General features: G+C 39.1%; 1 protein-coding gene across 2 annotated transcripts; it reads right to left on the bottom strand.

Moving 5' to 3' along the window:
* Nucleotides 1–1,208: 1,208 nt before the first annotated feature.
* Nucleotides 1,209–16,936, bottom strand: LOC137959743 (SAC3 family protein B). 2 transcript variants are annotated; one of them, XM_068807080.1, is made up of 14 exons: nucleotides 16,675–16,936; nucleotides 16,164–16,316; nucleotides 15,966–16,100; nucleotides 14,958–15,158; nucleotides 14,619–14,863; nucleotides 14,385–14,485; nucleotides 14,045–14,260; nucleotides 13,403–13,630; nucleotides 13,206–13,297; nucleotides 13,029–13,122; nucleotides 4,412–4,504; nucleotides 3,495–4,324; nucleotides 3,294–3,411; nucleotides 1,209–3,113 (listed from the first exon to the last, which is right to left on the bottom strand). In XM_068807080.1, the coding sequence occupies exons 1-14, from the start codon at nucleotides 16,812–16,814 to the stop codon at nucleotides 1,311–1,313; spliced, it is 4,449 nt and encodes a 1,482-aa protein (XP_068663181.1). In that variant the 5' UTR covers nucleotides 16,815–16,936; the 3' UTR covers nucleotides 1,209–1,310. The 2 variants fall into 2 exon arrangements, with proteins under 2 accessions (XP_068663181.1, XP_068663180.1); XM_068807079.1 differs by having other exon boundaries at nucleotides 15,966–16,316.
* Between the last annotated feature and the right edge of the window lie 295 nt (nucleotides 16,937–17,231).

Here is a 17,231-nt window from a genome sequence, read left to right on the forward strand (position 1 = left end):
AATCATTTCTTATATATTTGATTGCCATATTTGCCTAACAAGAAGCTTATTTGTGCTTTGAATAGAAAAGTAAATCACCTTTGCATATATACCAATCAAAACTTGTAAAAATTGATTGAAAGTTGTGAAAGATTCTTTGATTAGGTCTAGGTACATAAGCCTAGGAGCCATTTGGCCATAAGTTCCAAAGTGTTTGGGTAGGTGTTATAATTAAGTCTCTTGAAACTCTTTGTTGTAGATGTTGTTTGGCTATTCACAGTACAAACTTTAATTCTAGGACAAGAGCTATAAGGGAATGGAATAGCAATCTAAAATATTGATTGTGAACGACTATAAAAAATCTTTGGTGCAATAGTTGATTATTTTCAACTACGTTCTTGGAAAACTTTGAATACAATCAAAGTTTGATTTAGCTATAGAAATTTTATAAACATATTCACCTCCCTCTGTCCCTCAAGGTTTATCCTTTAGGACTTTCCTGTGGTTACTCCTTTTGTTAGATCTGGTGATTAGATTGGTGATATTCTTACTAAACCTTTAGATGAAGGAGAAGTTGGAAATTTTTGTAAATAGCTAATGATTTTGAGGGAAAGCATTAAAATGCATATAAGGGTATTTTGCTAGTTTACTATAATTACATGCCCCTCATAGTATAGTAGTAATTTGGTCTTCATGTTAGAGTTTTATGGTTCAATTTTCATATTATTCCTCATTTATAGGGAGTTTCAAGGCTTTATGCGTTTGGGAGACTATTATAATTTGATGTTATTATCACTTAAAAGTGAATTTTAATACAAAAAAAGTTCAACTTCTTATCCCTAATGAATGCTCTCTCTCACACCTTTTTGCTATTTCTTTCATGCAAATCTCTCTTCTCCTTCCTCTTATTTTTTCTATTATTACATTCTACATCATTTATAATATAGATAGTTATTTTTTTAATACTATAAATATCCCTAATACTTGGTTTTCTATCCTAATTGACTTGATATTTGAGGTGCCAAGTGCTAATTCTAACGTTATTAGGTGAGTACCAAGTCTAACAGAACTATTGCTACTGACTCGAATCCTCCACATTAGATTCACCCATGGACATGCCACACAACCCACTCTTAACTTTGCATGGTTCCTACACATTAAGCCCCAAAAACGGTGTAGGAACAGATGAAAATTAGTATTACGGCCTCAGCAAAGCAGTAACTGCCCCATAAAACAGTGCTTTTTTCGCTTCATTGTCCTGCATTTTACATAAAAAAGACTCAATATTTTTCCAGACCCTCAGTACAAAGAAGACTATATTACACCCTGTTTTAAAAGTAAAACTTCAGCTTTTCATCTATTCTGTCTTGCAAAAAAGTACACTGTTGAAATAATGTGTCCAACCTACTAGTTTTATTTCCTTTTTCTACCACTTTAGAGCTCTCTTCGTTCCTAATGGTGGATAAATGAGTATCAGAAGCTTCTACAACTGGGGGAACTCCCAAATTCCTGAAGCCACCAGCGATGCTACTAATAACAGTCCCCAAAGCTTCACCACCTTCACCGGATTCCTGCTGTGGCTGAAAGCTCACTGGATTTGTTATGGCCAGATGGCAAACTTCAATCAATTCATCCAGAGACGGATGATTTAATTCATAATTAGACTGAATTGGATCCAGAAGATTCAAATAGTGGTCCCTTTCCCTTGTTTCCCTAGTGTCAAATTCTGAAGGGTCTGAATCTGAACCAGACTTACTCTGATTCTCCAAAACAAACGTTGATGAAAAATTCCCACCAATCAAATTCTCCAGTCGCCAGTTGTAAATCCTACGAAATATGGTCACCCATTTTGGAATTATACGATAACTCAAGTCATTTCGCTCAAGGATAGCATTTTGCAGCATCATGTCCGCTTCTCTTTCTGCTGTCTCAGCTGGCATCAACATTGCTCCAGTCAAGTACGATATAAGAAATCTCTTTAATTCTAGTTTCTTGGTAACGATACATTCAGGTTGAATCTCTTTCCCCATTAACGATCCCTGACCCAACCAGGACATATTATTGCCAACAAGAGGAAGCTTGCAACCCTTAATTCTCTTGATAGTTGACATAATTCTTTCAGCTGAGCTCCAACCAATGCTTGGCAAAAAGGAACTCACCATTACTTGCTCATAGGTGGATTCTTCAAGCAATTGAATTTCAGAGCAAGGCCACCCTGTGGGATTTTTATCTGCTGCAGTTAAAATTTCTTCCACTGCATGTTCCAAGGCTTCATTGAAGGCAGAGATACAATGTCTGGGTTCAACTGTTGAAATTTCCCTGCAACCTAGCTCTTTCAGTGAAGTAGCCGAGCAGCTTAATGTAAGTTCATGGATACTGACCTCATGAAGGACTGGTTGAATGGGTGCATTGTCTGCTAGCCATTTCAGACCCTCTCTCAAACGGCCATCACTAAAAAACCCATTTAACCGTTGATGCAATTCATCTCCTGAAAGGTAGACAACCATAAAGCTGCTTATCCTACTTTTGTCCAAGCTGTAGAGGTCCAATCTATCCACAGTCATGTGCGAAGGGTTAGAAGATAATTCCTCCGGCATGCCACTGACTAAGACCAAAAGAGGCAAACAGGAGTTAATGGGTACTGTAGATGCAAGATTGTGCAGCTGAGCTCTTTGGAGATCCCATGGAAGGTGCTTTAATACAAGAAACAGAATAGCGCCTGCGCCACCCCAAATGTCTTTTTCAATGACCATGCTACCTTCTAACTGTACATCCCTAATGACAGATAAAATGCATTTCTGATGTTTGTTTACTTGGCTGAGGATCCAATATTTCCAAATTGAAATGCTGGACGAAGAAAAGGCCAACTCAGTATCATCTTTCCTTCCAGTAGACATGAGCTTGGAAAGCAACCATTTGCAAGCTGAATGATTAGTTGCCTCAGACTCTGCAGTGTGATTGACCTGAGAACAGATCACCAGTTTCCAGCAAAGACATTTAGCCAGTGGATTTTTTTCACTCAGTATTTGTCCAACCACTTGAGCAACATTTATTTTTGACCATGATTTACTTCTTCTGTCTAACCTCTGCTTCAGAACACAATCAATATTGAGCTCACCAGTATGCACCAGTTGCTACACAAAGAAGAAGAAGAAACGAAAAGTAAATCAGGAAAAAAGAGTTATCATATAAATCACATGAACCAATTTATTAGAAACCCTATGACTTGCAATTTAAAAAGTTCAGTTAAATGCTGAAAGATAATATTTTTATTCCAGTCTAATGGAAGAAATAGATCTCTCAAAACCACATACAGATTTGCATTGACGAATTGGTGGGCCCAATGACAATGAGCTTAGAGCAGCACTTGCTGACAAGAGTTGCTGTTGCTTTTTCAGATCTCTCAGCTTTGAACATCGTCGCCTCCAAATCCTGACAGAAAGCAAATCCAAACTCTGAGTGACTACGCTGAAAAAATAAATTTAAAATTCCAATTTAACTAAAATAAGCTAAACCTTAAGATTAGTCTTAGTTTTGCAAAGGCTACTTCTTCATTCTGCTCATCCACTAGCATCACTTCATTTTCTATATGCTTGATAACATCTCTTTGAGTTAATGAACCCTCTGTCAGGAGCATTTCTGGTGGTGACCCTCTTGCAAATTGCAAAGGCTTCTGGAAAGAACTTCGCTGGACCATTAGTTTTGTTGGAGTGCAATGCACATTTTCAGGTGGCACACTTTCAGATGGGGTTTCATAATGTGAAAAGCTTTGAATAGCACTAGTAGGGAGTGTTTCTTTGTGAGAGGAATGCTGTTTTCCAAACTCTGAACCACTTAAATGGCTATTGCTAGTATCTAGGGTTGATACACCAAGAGTTCCAACCTTTGCAGGTGAACCTGAGGGCTCACATGGAGACATGCAAAGAACCTCACTAGCTTGCGACTCACTTTCAGTCTTCTGAATGTCTGGAAATGGTGCTTCAGGTAATGCCTTGACTGTAAAGACTTCACTAGCAATAGGTGCATCTTCAAAATCTAACATTTCGTCATCCCACTCATCAACCAAAGGATCCATCTCAGTTGATCTAGTAGACCTATCAACAAAACTAGGTAACTTCTTGGGTGCATACACATTCTGTCGAACATCTGTGGATAAATGTGGGATTTGAGGGGAACAAACATCATCAAGAATCTTTCTTGATTTTTTCAGGTGAACCAAACTTGAACACCTGTTGGGATGATCATTATCACTGTTAAGAAATGGGCCTTCTTTTACCATATATGGAACACCAAAATTCTTTATCGAGAAACCATGATAATCAAGAAGGTATTCAATATCCTCTTCCTGCAATCAGAGACAAAAACTTTTTTTAACTTCAAGCCATTGGGAAAATAAAAGCATAAGAAACGAAAATAAGATACAAAATTTTACCTCCATGGCTAGCCAATTTACAACCTCAGGAATGGGAATCCCTTGATTGTTCTGGAGACCACTATGTAAGGAAGCAAGAGCTTGTGTCCGTAGCTGGTGTCAGGAGTACTTAGATCAGCAATTAATTCACTAACAAAAAACTTTAGAGCAAATACAGGAAATAGTGACAAAAAGACCAACAATGTAGTGAAGATTGAGGAATTTATTCATGTCGATAGTCAGTCACAAGAACATATGTTGGAGACAATCATTGGGCCAAGCACTTTTGATGGAGAGATGTAGGAAATTGTGACACTCCACAGAAAGGGGTTCACATTTCTACTTTCAGTTTTCAACATTCATATTTTTTAGGCTAATATTTATCATGACCAGTGTGCTCTCACATCTAAAACAGAAGCTGTTGATGGTGAATTTGATTAAATTGTAAAGCAATTAAAGTAAATACTATCTGGGCGTAGTTCGGTCATGTATCTTCCCCATGTCTGAGCTCAATTCATGTATTTATATATGTTTACTGTTTTATGCATTGAAAATAGAGTATGTATACGTGTATTAGAGAAGAGCAATTATGTCCATGTGCTTAAGTGACACTAATGAAAGAAGAGGAGGGTTGAGTTCAACCCCTTTCTCTTTATCTTCTTCTCTCTTAATCCCTTTTTTTTTTTTTTTTTTTGAGAAATTCTGTCTCTTAATCTCTCTCCTTCATCTCTCAAAAAGACTTCTATTCTACATGCTATCATAGTGGGGAATAAGCTACTTGCAAAGTCTTCATCAATGACTCCCTTATCTCTCTCACTCTTGCACAGATCTTGCTGGTTGAGATTTGCTATTTCTCTTAATCTCATAGGCCTTCAATGTATTTTTCTTCCTCTTCTCATGCCACAAACCATTGGTTGAGGGTGTAACATGGAACTCTAATCCACATATGACTGCCGTGTGCCCCTTGGAGGGTTAAAGTTTTTTTTTTTTTTTGGTCTTTCTTGTTTGCACAAGGTCTGATAGATTCAGTATTGAGTCTTATTTGCTGCTGACCTGTGCAGACTGTGAATTCTTTGTGCGTGGCTATTTGTCTTGAGGAGTGTGCAACCTATTATCCTTAATTGTTGGTTGAAGCTTGTAATGGCTGATTTGGCAGAAGTTATTACCCCTTCAAGGTCTCTCCAGTGTTCTAACTCTAAGGCCTTGAGTTCCAATCAGATCACCTGGGTCAAATTGAATGGACCATGTAGAAGTAGAAGATTATTTGAGAAGAAAAGAGAGAAGAAGTGAGAAAGGCGCAGGAAAGAGCAGTAGCCCTAAGGGGTCAAAAGTCAACCCCTAACTCCCTTTTATTACTTCACTTAAACAACATTACAAGAATGGACTAAGATACCCCTAGCCTCTAAACACCTTTTAACTTAATAATTACACATTGAGTTTCTTTAAGAATAGAACCAATTTGACTTTAGTAGAAATGTAAAAAGATTTGACCTAAGAGGGGTAACACATCCATAGTAAAATGACCATAATCCCTTTACTACATATTTCACCACCCACCCTCAAGCTATAGCTATATATCAAGAAGCCCTAACTTAATACAGAAGTTACTAAAGTCACACCTTTCAAGTGCCATGGTGAATACATTTCCAAGCTGGTCAGCAGACTACAGATACAGAATAACCATAGTGTCACTCATCACAACATCAAGAATAAAGTGTAAGTTCACTCAATATGTTTAGTCCTCTTATGGAATACAAGATCACTTGCAATGAAGATGACAAGTTGATTATCACAATTAATTACTATGACAACCTTAATCTGAAACCCAAACCCAAACCCAAACCAAACTACATGAGCTATTGCTTGGTACTCTACTTCTACACTTGAGCGAGCCATTACATTTTGCTTCATACTCTTCCAACTCACCAACAAATACACAACTTCTAGCAATAGATTTCTTGTTTGACTTGGACCCTACATAATCAGCATCCGAGTACCCCATAACTTGTAAAATGTAATGTGGTTGGTATAGTAAGCCTTTTTCCCAAGTGCTCCTATACATATTTCAATATCCTTTGGGCTGCCTCTAGATGAACCTCTCTAGGATTCTCTATAAACTGACTTACCACTCAAAGCAAAAGTAAAACCCGGTCTAGTCACAGTTGCATATATATGCTTACCCACAAGTCTTTTGTACATAGTCAGGTCTTGAACTACTAGACAATCATCGTGAGGAAAAATTGGGTTCACTTTCATGGGTGTCTCAACTGGTTTTGCCCCCAAGAAGCCATATTCCTCTAAAATGTCTTCAACTCCTGCTTTACTCTCAGCCACCTCGATACCAATAAAATACCTAATGGATCCTAAATCCTTTGTTTGAAGAGATGCTCTTAGACTTCAATTCCTTTTCAACACTTCCTAGACATACGATCCCATCCACATATATTATCAAAAGCACAACTCCAAACAATCTCTTCATAACAAACAAAGAATGGTCATAATGACTCTTACACAGAACCCAAAGGACATGATAACTTTACTGAATTTGTCAAACTACATCTTTGAGAGAAGGATAAAAGTTGAAACTTGAACTCCCTTTAGACCTACTGCTCTGATACCAGGATAAAACCTGTACAAAAGAAGTCTTGAAGAAGGAAAAGAAGAAGATTGAAGAAAAAACGAAAAATAGAGAAGAGAAATAGATGAAGAAAGAAGGAGAAAAAAGGTGCCAGAGCCAACACCAGGTTAGGAGACTAAAATTTGTCCCTAACCCTATTTAATCAAGTAACTTAAGTTAAAAAGTACACGAATTGACCATATTGTGCCTCTAGAACTATTTTACATAAAAAACTAATTAAAGCAATAAATAACTTGAATAAAAGACATCCAATAACATCCTACCAATTCACCAGAACTAAACAACTAAGAGGGACCACATGTATACATATAAAAATAAAATAATAACCCTGAATTCCAACAGCATATGTTAGTGATACCATCATTTTTGGTTGTGAATTACAGGCTTTTAAAAGCCATCAACTCACTTGAAATCTCCTTTTTCAGACCAAGGATTTAAAATATGTTTTGGATATAGAAGTGATAAGGAATAAACCAAGTATAATGTTGTCTCAAAGAAAATAAATCACGGATTAACTTAGTGAAACAGGTATACTTGATGCCAAGCTTGCTGAAACTCCAGGTAAGTGCAACATTGACCTGCATGATACACTTATTTGAAAGAGAAGGCACAAAACAAGAGGCTAGTCGAAAAGTTGACTATGCAATAATGAAGAGGCCTGATTTTTTAATTCATCTAGGTGTGATTACTCAAGTTTTGTAGACAATTCCAAGAAGGTTCATCTGGAAGCAGTTTATAGAAACATGTAATACTTAAAAACGAGTACCAGATAAAAGACTTCTGTATAAGTTACATGGTCATCTAGATATTAAAGGATTATCTAATGCTAAGTCTAAGATTGACAGGAGATTACAAGTGAGTGGGGAAAATTTATAAGTGGGACTCCAGATCAAGCCTTTAATTGCTACATTTGGCAATAAAATTAACAGCCAATGGTAATGGGATGTGATAATCATATAACCATCTTCAATTTTTTTTTTTTTTTTGAGAGAATGTAACCATCTTTATGAGATGGCTAGTAACATGATATTTTATGAATGGGGTCTCACCTACCTAGAATGGGCAAGTTAATCCTCTTGGCATGCCTTGCGCACGTGCGATGGTGTCTATAGCTTGAGCGCAACAACAGGAGATTCAATTCAAAATTTAGTACCCCAGATAGTACGGCTTCTTATACAATGAGCTTAATTTCTAGCTGGTTGCATACCAGAAAGGAATTTGCCACTCTGTCGAGTGTTTCCCTTCGCGACAATTAGAGCTTGCTCGCTTATATGGCGAGCCCTCACAGGATGCCGGTCATGGCTACTTGGGATCCTCCCCCAAACGACTGCATCAAACTCAACTTTAATGGCAATGCTTTGGGCTATCCTGGGTCGGCGGGTGTGGGTGGTATCTTCAGAGATAGTTGTGGAGATTCTATTCTCTCTTATGTTGGGCCGGTGGGCATCGTTGACTCCCAGACTGCTGAAGTGAGTGCCCTTCTTTATGGCCTTCAAATTTTCAAGGACCGTCTTCACAGTAAGTTGCTTATTGAAGGAGACTCCAAGGTAGTCATCAATTAGTGCTCCAAAGAAAGCTCCCCCCCTTGGCGCCAATGGCCTATCATTGATGACATTGTTTCCACAATTCATTGTACATGGAATCGCATTCTTAGATCAACCAATTCCTTGGTTGATAAATTGGCAAAATTCGGACCCTCCCAACAATCTTTCATTGTTTGGGAAGGCTTCCCTCCATGCAATCTCGCTCTTTTGAGCTTTTGATTTAATAAAATTTGGCATCATTTAAAACAAAACACATGATATTTCATGTGATGACTAACCATTTTGAAATGGGTTATTGCTTCAATCACGAGTGTGAAGAAGGTGACCCTATATGTCCACTTTGACGATGAACTGGGAAACTTCTACACTAAAAGGGAATTTGTGATATTGATAAAGAGTTATTCAATATGTATGTTCCAACTTGCGGGGAGTGTTACTAATATTTTCCAGGGTTGTTTGGTCCTTTAATATTTTGTGGTAGGTTGGTCATTTATATTCCAGGGTAGTTTGATCATATCTTCTCTCTCATATCTTGGCTCATTACATGTCATATATGTGTTTTAGTTAACTATTTTATATACAGAAAATAGAGCAAATGCATGTGTATTATGGAGAAAGGTAACTATGTCCACGCACTTAAATTTTTTTCTAAAGCAACATTAATAAAAGAAGAAAGAGTAATTAAAAAAAAAAAACGAATAAAGGAGTTGAATTTTGACCCCAAACTTTGCTTCTCTCAAACTACAACAGCCTCCTCTTCGTATATCTTTCTCTTAATCTCTCTTCTCAAATATCTCAATATGGCTATTCCACAAATTTAGCCTCTAGATCTTTTTTTTTTTTTTTTTTGAGAGACTATTGTTTTTTTTTAAAAGATGTATTTGTATTAACAAGAGAAATTACAGAAAAGGGAGCATATCCCTGACAACCAGCGATTGTAGGGTAGTTCCCTGCTTAGTAAGCGCATCGACTGCCGAATTTCCGGATCTCGGAATGTGAGCCAAATACAAGATAAAACTGAAGTAATTTCAGTAATCTCCCGAAAAGTGTCCCAATGGCGCCACGAGTCCCCTTCAATATGAAGGGGACCAATGCACTTATCTCTGAAAACGTGGAGCTTGTTGATAAGGCCATGAAGCTCTGCAGACATAAAGTCGGCGATTCCTAGAGGGCCGACATATGAGAAAACCTGGTTGCCTGAATGATCCGAAATAACCCCTCCGAATCCAGAGATCCCGGGATTACCAAGAGAAGAGCCATCAAAGTTCAACATAAGGTAACCAGATTCAGGAGGGATCCATTCCTGCATAATCGAGACCTTTGTCCCCGAGTGCATCGTAGCCAAATTAATCCAGTTTTCACGGATATGGGTACCCACAAAATAGGAGAATGACTTCTTTGTCAGGAGCCAAGAAGAAATATGTCTCACCACTCGGTCCGCCACCCAGTCAGCTGCTTCACTTTTAACATCAAACCTCCTACGATTGCGTTCATTCCAGAGACCCCACGGGATGAAACTAGCACAAACGGAGAGCATCACCTTTCCGAGGCTAGGAAGGGACGTACCAAGGAGCAACTTACTGAATGAGAGCAGATCAACCGCCATGCAGAATTGAAACCCCAACATGCTAAGAATGGATGTCCACACCTTCATGAGAAGATGCATTGAAGCAGAATGTGACTTGTGGACTCGGCATCAATGTTGCAAAAAGGGCATAGGGAGTCGATGGAGGAGTGACCTCTTCTTCTAAGCACGTCTGTCAAGAGAATCTTGTCGTGACAAACACTCCACATGAAGAATTTGATCTTAGGGGGAGCACATAGACACCATACAAAATAGATCTCATGATCCTGTTGAGACGCATTCCAGCCATTGATGAATCTGAATGCAGATGGTACTGAGAATATGCCTCTTTTGTCCGGCCACCAAACAAGCTTGTCTGCCACCAAAGGACGAATTTTTACCGAGATTACAGAGTCCATCAGTCGACTGGCCTCTAGCGCCTCTATATCTGAAAGACCTCTTCTAGGATAGAGGTTCATACCACCCCCCTCAAAAGCATTGGCTACTAATATATCTTTACGGGTAAAGAAGAGAAACAGGCTCCTGCCCTATCCACAAATCATCCCAAAATTTGAGGGACCTACCGTTTCCAACATAGAATCTGCTGGCAACAGAAAATTTTGGAAGAAGTAGGTATAATGCCCTCCAAATTGAAGATAAACCTCCTCAATTACCCCTTGACATCCACCAATGAGTGATACCACCAAGCTTGGCGATAACCATTTCCTTCCAAAGATTTGAGAAGTATTGATTTTCCATAACCAATTGTGTGTGTGTGTGTGTGTTGGGGGGGGGGGGGGGAGTTAGTCTAACGTGAAGTGAGATGAATTACTCCCGCATTACTTAGTCCATTAGATTAAGGGGTTAGTGTACAATGAATTATACTTCAAGTGAATCACGTCAATTCATTCGCTTAGGCAAAAAACGAGTAATTTGGATTCCGACCTGTTTTGCGAATCAAACGATTGAAGAACTTCTTGCCCTCTATGAATGACAGTTGGAAGAAGAACTTTTAGACAGTGAGCCAAAATTCTAGCAATGATTTTGTAAGCGCTTGTGACGAGATTGATTGGCCGGAAATCTTCCGGCTTCTCAACACTGGCTTTCTTCGGAACCAAGGAGATGAACGATGCGCCAATACTGCCGAAGGTGACACCATTTCTGAAGAAGCCGTAAATCATTGCTAAGATGTTCTCCTTGAGTCGGGGCAAAAATCTTTTTTAGAAAATCTCCATTAAAACCATCAGAGCCCGGCGCCCTATCACTTTCCATGCCTAAAACGGCATGCTCAATTTCCCCGGCCGAGAAAGGTAGCTCTAATAGAGATGCGGCGGCAAGAGAAAGACGAGAGAAGCTGATGTGTTGAAGTTTAGGCCTATTGAAGCATTCCTCCGAATATAGGTCTTTGTTCTTCCACGAGGTCCAAGTCCGCAATCTGAGCAAGGAGAGAAGTTTTCTCGACAACCAAAGTGGTACGGTGGCAAGTGGCCCATTCCTTGATTTTACCTTTTAAGAATCAGAGCTTTAGAGGAAAAGCCCATTCTCGTCTGCCCAAACTTGGGTCTTCCGACCACCAACCATCAATAAGAGCATAAAATTTTTTTGCAGACAGCCATGAGTTTTCGAAACGGAAGGGAGAAGGTCCCCATTTCTCAAAAGAAGTGGTCACCACCCCACCTTGTTAAAAATGCGGCCCGAGACATTTCCAAAGAGCTCCAACCAATCGGGACATGTTAGGAAACGATCCAGCTTTGATAAAATTGATTGTTGTTGACTGTTCAACCATGTATAATTTTTCCCGGAGAGTGATATCTCGTCCAACCCACAACCGCCAATGAAGTCTGAGAAACCCCTCATAGAGGCAAATATGCGGATGGCCGGAGGTTTCTCTCATTACAATATCGAATAGCATTGAAGTCATCCACAAAAAGCCATGGGAGTCTCCAAGACTGATATAACTCACTCAGTTCTTCCCAAAAGAGAGCCCACTCTCGATATCTGGTCGAGCCATAGACTCCCCCCTCACACCATAATCTGTCGGAGGAGAGATCCCTGAACTGGATGCCCAAGGAGAAACGACCTTCAGACACATGAAGGGAGTCAAAAAATGTAGAATCCCAAGTGACAAGGATGCCCCTGGAGTGGCCTACTGCGTTAACAACCACCCATTTAATTGAAGGGTTCGACCAGATCTCCTTAACAATGCCATCGGACATCTCCTGACATTTTGACTCTTGTAACATAATCATAGAGGGTTTGAACTAGGAGAGAAAATTTGAAATCATTTCCTTCTTCGAACGTCACCAATACCCCTTACATTCCAGGATAACACAATCATCTAGAACCGAGTGTTTGGACTCCCGACACGGTTCTGTCTCCAGGCAGCTGACCTTTGTATACCACTCCCAAAAGATGCACGAGGTTCATCATTTGTTGTCATATCTCATCATCATATTTATGACGCTCAACTTGGAGTTCCTCCACCAGATGATCAGGTCTACTAGGTGAGGGAGGTGGGAGCTGAGAACTGTCATGCCTCTCAGGCATTTGGAGATTGGCCGAAATCAGATTTTTTTGTTGGTCTCGGTCTCCAGGCGACGTCGTCTTCTTTGATACGTAGCAATGACAGGTGGAGATACTGGGTTTAAATGTGATGCATGTTCAGGAATTTCGGGTTCCATGAGTGGATGGGGGACGAGAGGGGAGGTGACTATTTTGAGAGACTATTTGCATAATTAGTTAATGCATGCATAAAAAACTAGGTCTTTCTTTAAATATTCATTAACAATCAAGTACCTTTCTCAAACAAACAAAAAGTTGCCTTAGAAAAAAAGGAAAGTTGACCTACAAATCCCTGCCAGGTTATGAGATTCACATACGAGGCAAAAATACCTTGGAAAAGTGTGCGTGCATCAAGCATGCTTGAAGGTATGTAGAATTCCTTGCATGACGAAAGAAGGCGATATAATTACCTGTTCTGCAGGACCTGACATTGCATGGGCACTTAAAAAGTCAATCATGCTGAAAACACAGGAAAACCATGTATCTTGTAGTTGAGAAAGACAATACCTAGCAACATCTCGAGCAAACATAACATCTGGACTACCCTTTATCTCTGGAGTCATTTTTGCTAGATCAAGTGAAAGTTCTGCAGGTTCTACCTAAATTAATGAGTTAGTCGCAATTGGAACAAGGTGGAATCAGAGAAACATAAGAAAGTTTGAATTGAAGGAAGCCAGTCTAAGTTTGCAGCAAAGATGCCTTACTTTATAACCCGGATGCTTGTCAAGCTTAAGAAGTGCATAGTAACCACGAAATTCTTGCTCTGTGGGCACTCTAATTCCTCTCTTCCTATGATCATCATACATTTGAAACAACTCAACAGATGCCTTATTCATCTGTTCTATATTGAGGTGAGCATCAAAACCCTCTGAGAAACCCTCCCCCTTTGCATATTCACAGAGTTCATGCATAGCAATGATATGTAGTCTTATCTGACATCAAGACAAGCAACACTAGCAATTAGACAAACACCATCCCAAAAATTTCCTGACAGTTTATTTGGCAAACAAAATATTTGCAAGAAAGGAATTATATCATTAGGTAACATATAATTTCAGGGGAAAAAGTGGAGTTAAAAGAATAAAAATCGCTTTATACAGTCACACTAAAAGTAGGGCAAACAAAATATTTGCAAGAAAGGAATTATATCATTAGGTAACATATAATTTCAGGGGAAAAAGTGGAGTAAAAAGAATAAAAATCGCTTTATACAGTCACACTAAAAGTAGAAAAGGATATATGAAAAAATCGACTCAATTTTCTGGCCTTTGCTCAAGCCAAACTGAGTTTTCAAAAATTTTAAATGCTCATAGAAATCAAGCAAATAGGATATAGAAGAAGTATACCATTTGCTCTAGCATAACTATAGCCTCTTGATTGAAAAGGTGTTGCATCCTTAGGTCCATTCTGATTGCTCTCATTCTGTCCCACAAAAAGTTATATATGCCAAGAAACCTTTCATCATAAGGTTGATTGAGCAAACCAAGAAGGTACATGATTGTCTTCTGCAAGACTGGCATGGGCCTTATCAACATCGCTTCCCTCTCGGCTGTCCTAGTATACTGTATATGAAGGAGATAAGAAGTTCCAATCATGCTTCCTGTTATAGGTGAAGGAAATGATTTCAGAAGAAAAAAGAACAACAGCTTCAAGTGATAGGTCCTTAAAGATCGGTCTATGGATCACCTTCTTAACAGCAAGATACTTGGTTGTTTGATTTCTATCCCCATCCAAGCGTTCGTACTTATCAAGGTCTCCTTTCCTCTCACGTTCGTCCCTTTCTGATTCTGAAATGTGACATGACAATTAGACCCATATAGCAATTTGAGGGAGAAAAATCAAACATGAAGAGGGAGTTAGAGAGTGGTATCAGAAAAAAAACATTTGGGCCCATAAGAAATAGGTAATAAGTGAACATACCAGGACACATATCCTGACAAAATCCGACAACGACTGTGGATGATTCCAAATCATCATTGTCCCCAAGAACACCTTTGTTTGAAGCAATTGACACTTCCTCAACATACTGGTGAGCAGAATTCTTTTGTTTTTTCTCTGGAGCTTGACTTTGTTCATTCACGTTACTTCTGTTCTTTGAAAATTCCTCAGCAGGCTTGCTCGGTTCCTTGAAGCGAGCCAAACGTTTGGCTTTTGCTTGTGCTTCTCTGTAGTTTGGAAAAGATATTGGTTAAACCTAAAAGCATAAGAAACAAAATACACACTCTTAAGCTGGACATGGATATCGGAACAGGACCAAACCTCTCAATATCATCTTGAACAGGAAGTGATGGGGTTCTTCTTGGCGCATTAAAACTGGCATTTTTAATATGAGAACCAGTTGCCACATTAGGTGTATCAGAATCAGAAGCAATGCTTGATGACAAAAGATGGGTCTCGATAACAGCAGTATTATTAGGGGACCTGGACTGGTTAGCCCATCTAGGAGGAGATACCATAGATCTGGGAAACAGATGCAATGAGACAAATGTAAAAAATCAAAAAAAGAAGGCCATGACTAGAAATTCAACCATATTCATTGGTTATAAAAGGTAGGATCTACATAAAATCATTTTCTCTAAAAGTTAGGAGGCCAATTTCAACTAATATCCATAGCATATTTCTCAACAATTATCTATTTGGAACAACTCCGACTAACTTTACTGCACATATCCAAGCTTATATAAATGGACAACGAGCCTAAGATGTAGACAGCACACAAACTAAACAGGGCACAAACTAGGCCCAACAAGGAAAACATCCTACTTTGATACCATATCAAAGTTGGGTCTGGGTCCATCCTAAGATTACTAGTCAAATTAGGAAGCCATTTTCCAACTAATAACCATAAGATTTTTTTTAACACTTGTTTCTTGGGAGTATTCCCACTAGCATTTGTTTTAATGATGAGAAGATTCTATTACATAAATGAATATATAAGTAGGACAAGATTAAGAGGGGAGGAGTAATACTCACAACAAGTTTTGGAGATTGACCCCCTTTTTTGCTAATCTATCAGCTAGGCCATTTGCTGATCCAAGTACATATACCAATCAATTGGGATACATGTAGAAATATCAAGGATCTGGTAAAAATTGCAGGGCAGTACAAGACAATGGCTTTGTGAACCACACCATCAGGATGGACGAGTTAGATTCCCAAGATGGAGCATTAGCCTCTCTCTCTCTCTCTCTCTCTCTCTCTCTCTCTCTCTCTCTAAATAAATAAATAAATAAATAATAAAAGGAGCTTTATTCCATAAGTTTGTACCTCTGTCCATCTCTAAATAGCTGGTTAAGACCCCTGTCAGATTGGCTGTTGTCGTGGACAAAGGAAGGTGATCTTGTCCTTTTTGTTGCTTCAGAATGTCTATTATCAAACAATGAATTTGTTCTAGTGTCCAATCTGCAAATCAAAAAAGAGTCAGAGAAAAGAATAACAAATGAAAAACAAGGTATGAATGTGCACCTTGCTGTATCATGGGGACTGCTCAAGGATACTCTATTAGCAGACTGTACAGGAGGAGACCTCGGTCTCTTTGAGAGAGGAATGTTGGAAGGCTTGACTGGGATACTGGTAGGAACATCTTGCAAACCAGTATAAGATGAGAGAGGCAACAGGCTGCAATTTGGTCAAGAGTATCGTTGATAAAGATGGTGTTACCCGTGACAGAAGCTACACTGCTACACAAAAGCTAACTACCAGATATGCACAAATCATTCAAAAGAAAGAGAACAGATATAACAGTTTACACTGAGCTAATAGATTGCAGAAAGTCGCCTATGAATAATTACTGATAAGAACAAGCAGGAGCGGAAAGACAAGGCTTTATGCTCCTCAATGATAATCATACTTTCCTCGAAGATATTAACGAAATTGCCCCAAAAAATACAGAAAAAAACTCGAAGAATTTAATGACTAACAAAGAGAAGAATGATTAAGCTAGAAGGTGGAAATAATGCAAAGGGGACAAAATTACCTCTGAGATGGATGTCCCGATGGAATTGGCTCTTTAAGGAGATCCGAAGTACTCGTATGTAGAGGAGAGCTACCAAAGAGTGTTTGAGACTGAAGGGGTACAGAAGGGCCAGAATTCTTCCCAAAACCGTTAAACGCCATGAAAGCAAAACTCTGGGACAGTGTCTGCAATACTATATATTCGGTCTCTGATCTATGTTAATGGCGTCGAGGTGACATCGGAGTACTCTAGCAGTAGTTCCAATGGGCACTCGAGGAGAGACGAGGTGACATACTGGTAAATCGAAACGTTCTGGGTAGGTTCGCTGGTTTTACCTTTTATGGCACGAAGCCGTTGAACCGTGAATGACTAGGGTTATAAGTCGTTTTAAAAAATAAAAAATTAGGATTTAAACTACAACGTCAACTATGTCCCGTGTCAGTACGGTAAGGCGGATTCAAAAGGGGGAAAACGTTTTGGAACAATTTTGAAGCGAATTCGAATTCCCTTGGCCTCCACTAACAACAGGACTTGCTCAAGGGAGACAGGGAACGGTACAATTATTCAGGGGCATTTGC

This window comes from Aristolochia californica, unplaced genomic scaffold, assembly GCF_029961685.1.
Source record: "Aristolochia californica isolate CCGP_79_NKW_82.1479 unplaced genomic scaffold, dmAriCali1.0.hap1 SCAF_3, whole genome shotgun sequence".
In the NCBI taxonomy this organism is placed as follows: Eukaryota; Viridiplantae; Streptophyta; class Magnoliopsida; order Piperales; family Aristolochiaceae; genus Aristolochia; species Aristolochia californica.

Bases quoted from the DNA above. Each gene is read 5' to 3' on its own strand.
- LOC137959743 (XM_068807079.1), bottom strand. From the start codon at position 16,814: ATGGCGTTTAACGGTTTTGGGAAGAATTCTGGCCCTTCTGTACCCCTT. The intron at 14,864-14,957 runs GTTTGGTCCTGT...TCCAAACTACAG, and splicing joins GTTCAAGATGATATTGAGAG to AGAAGCACAAGCAAAAGCCA. The intron at 4,325-4,411 runs GTAAAATTTTGT...CTCTGATTGCAG, and splicing joins TAAATTGGCTAGCCATGGAG to GAAGAGGATATTGAATACCT.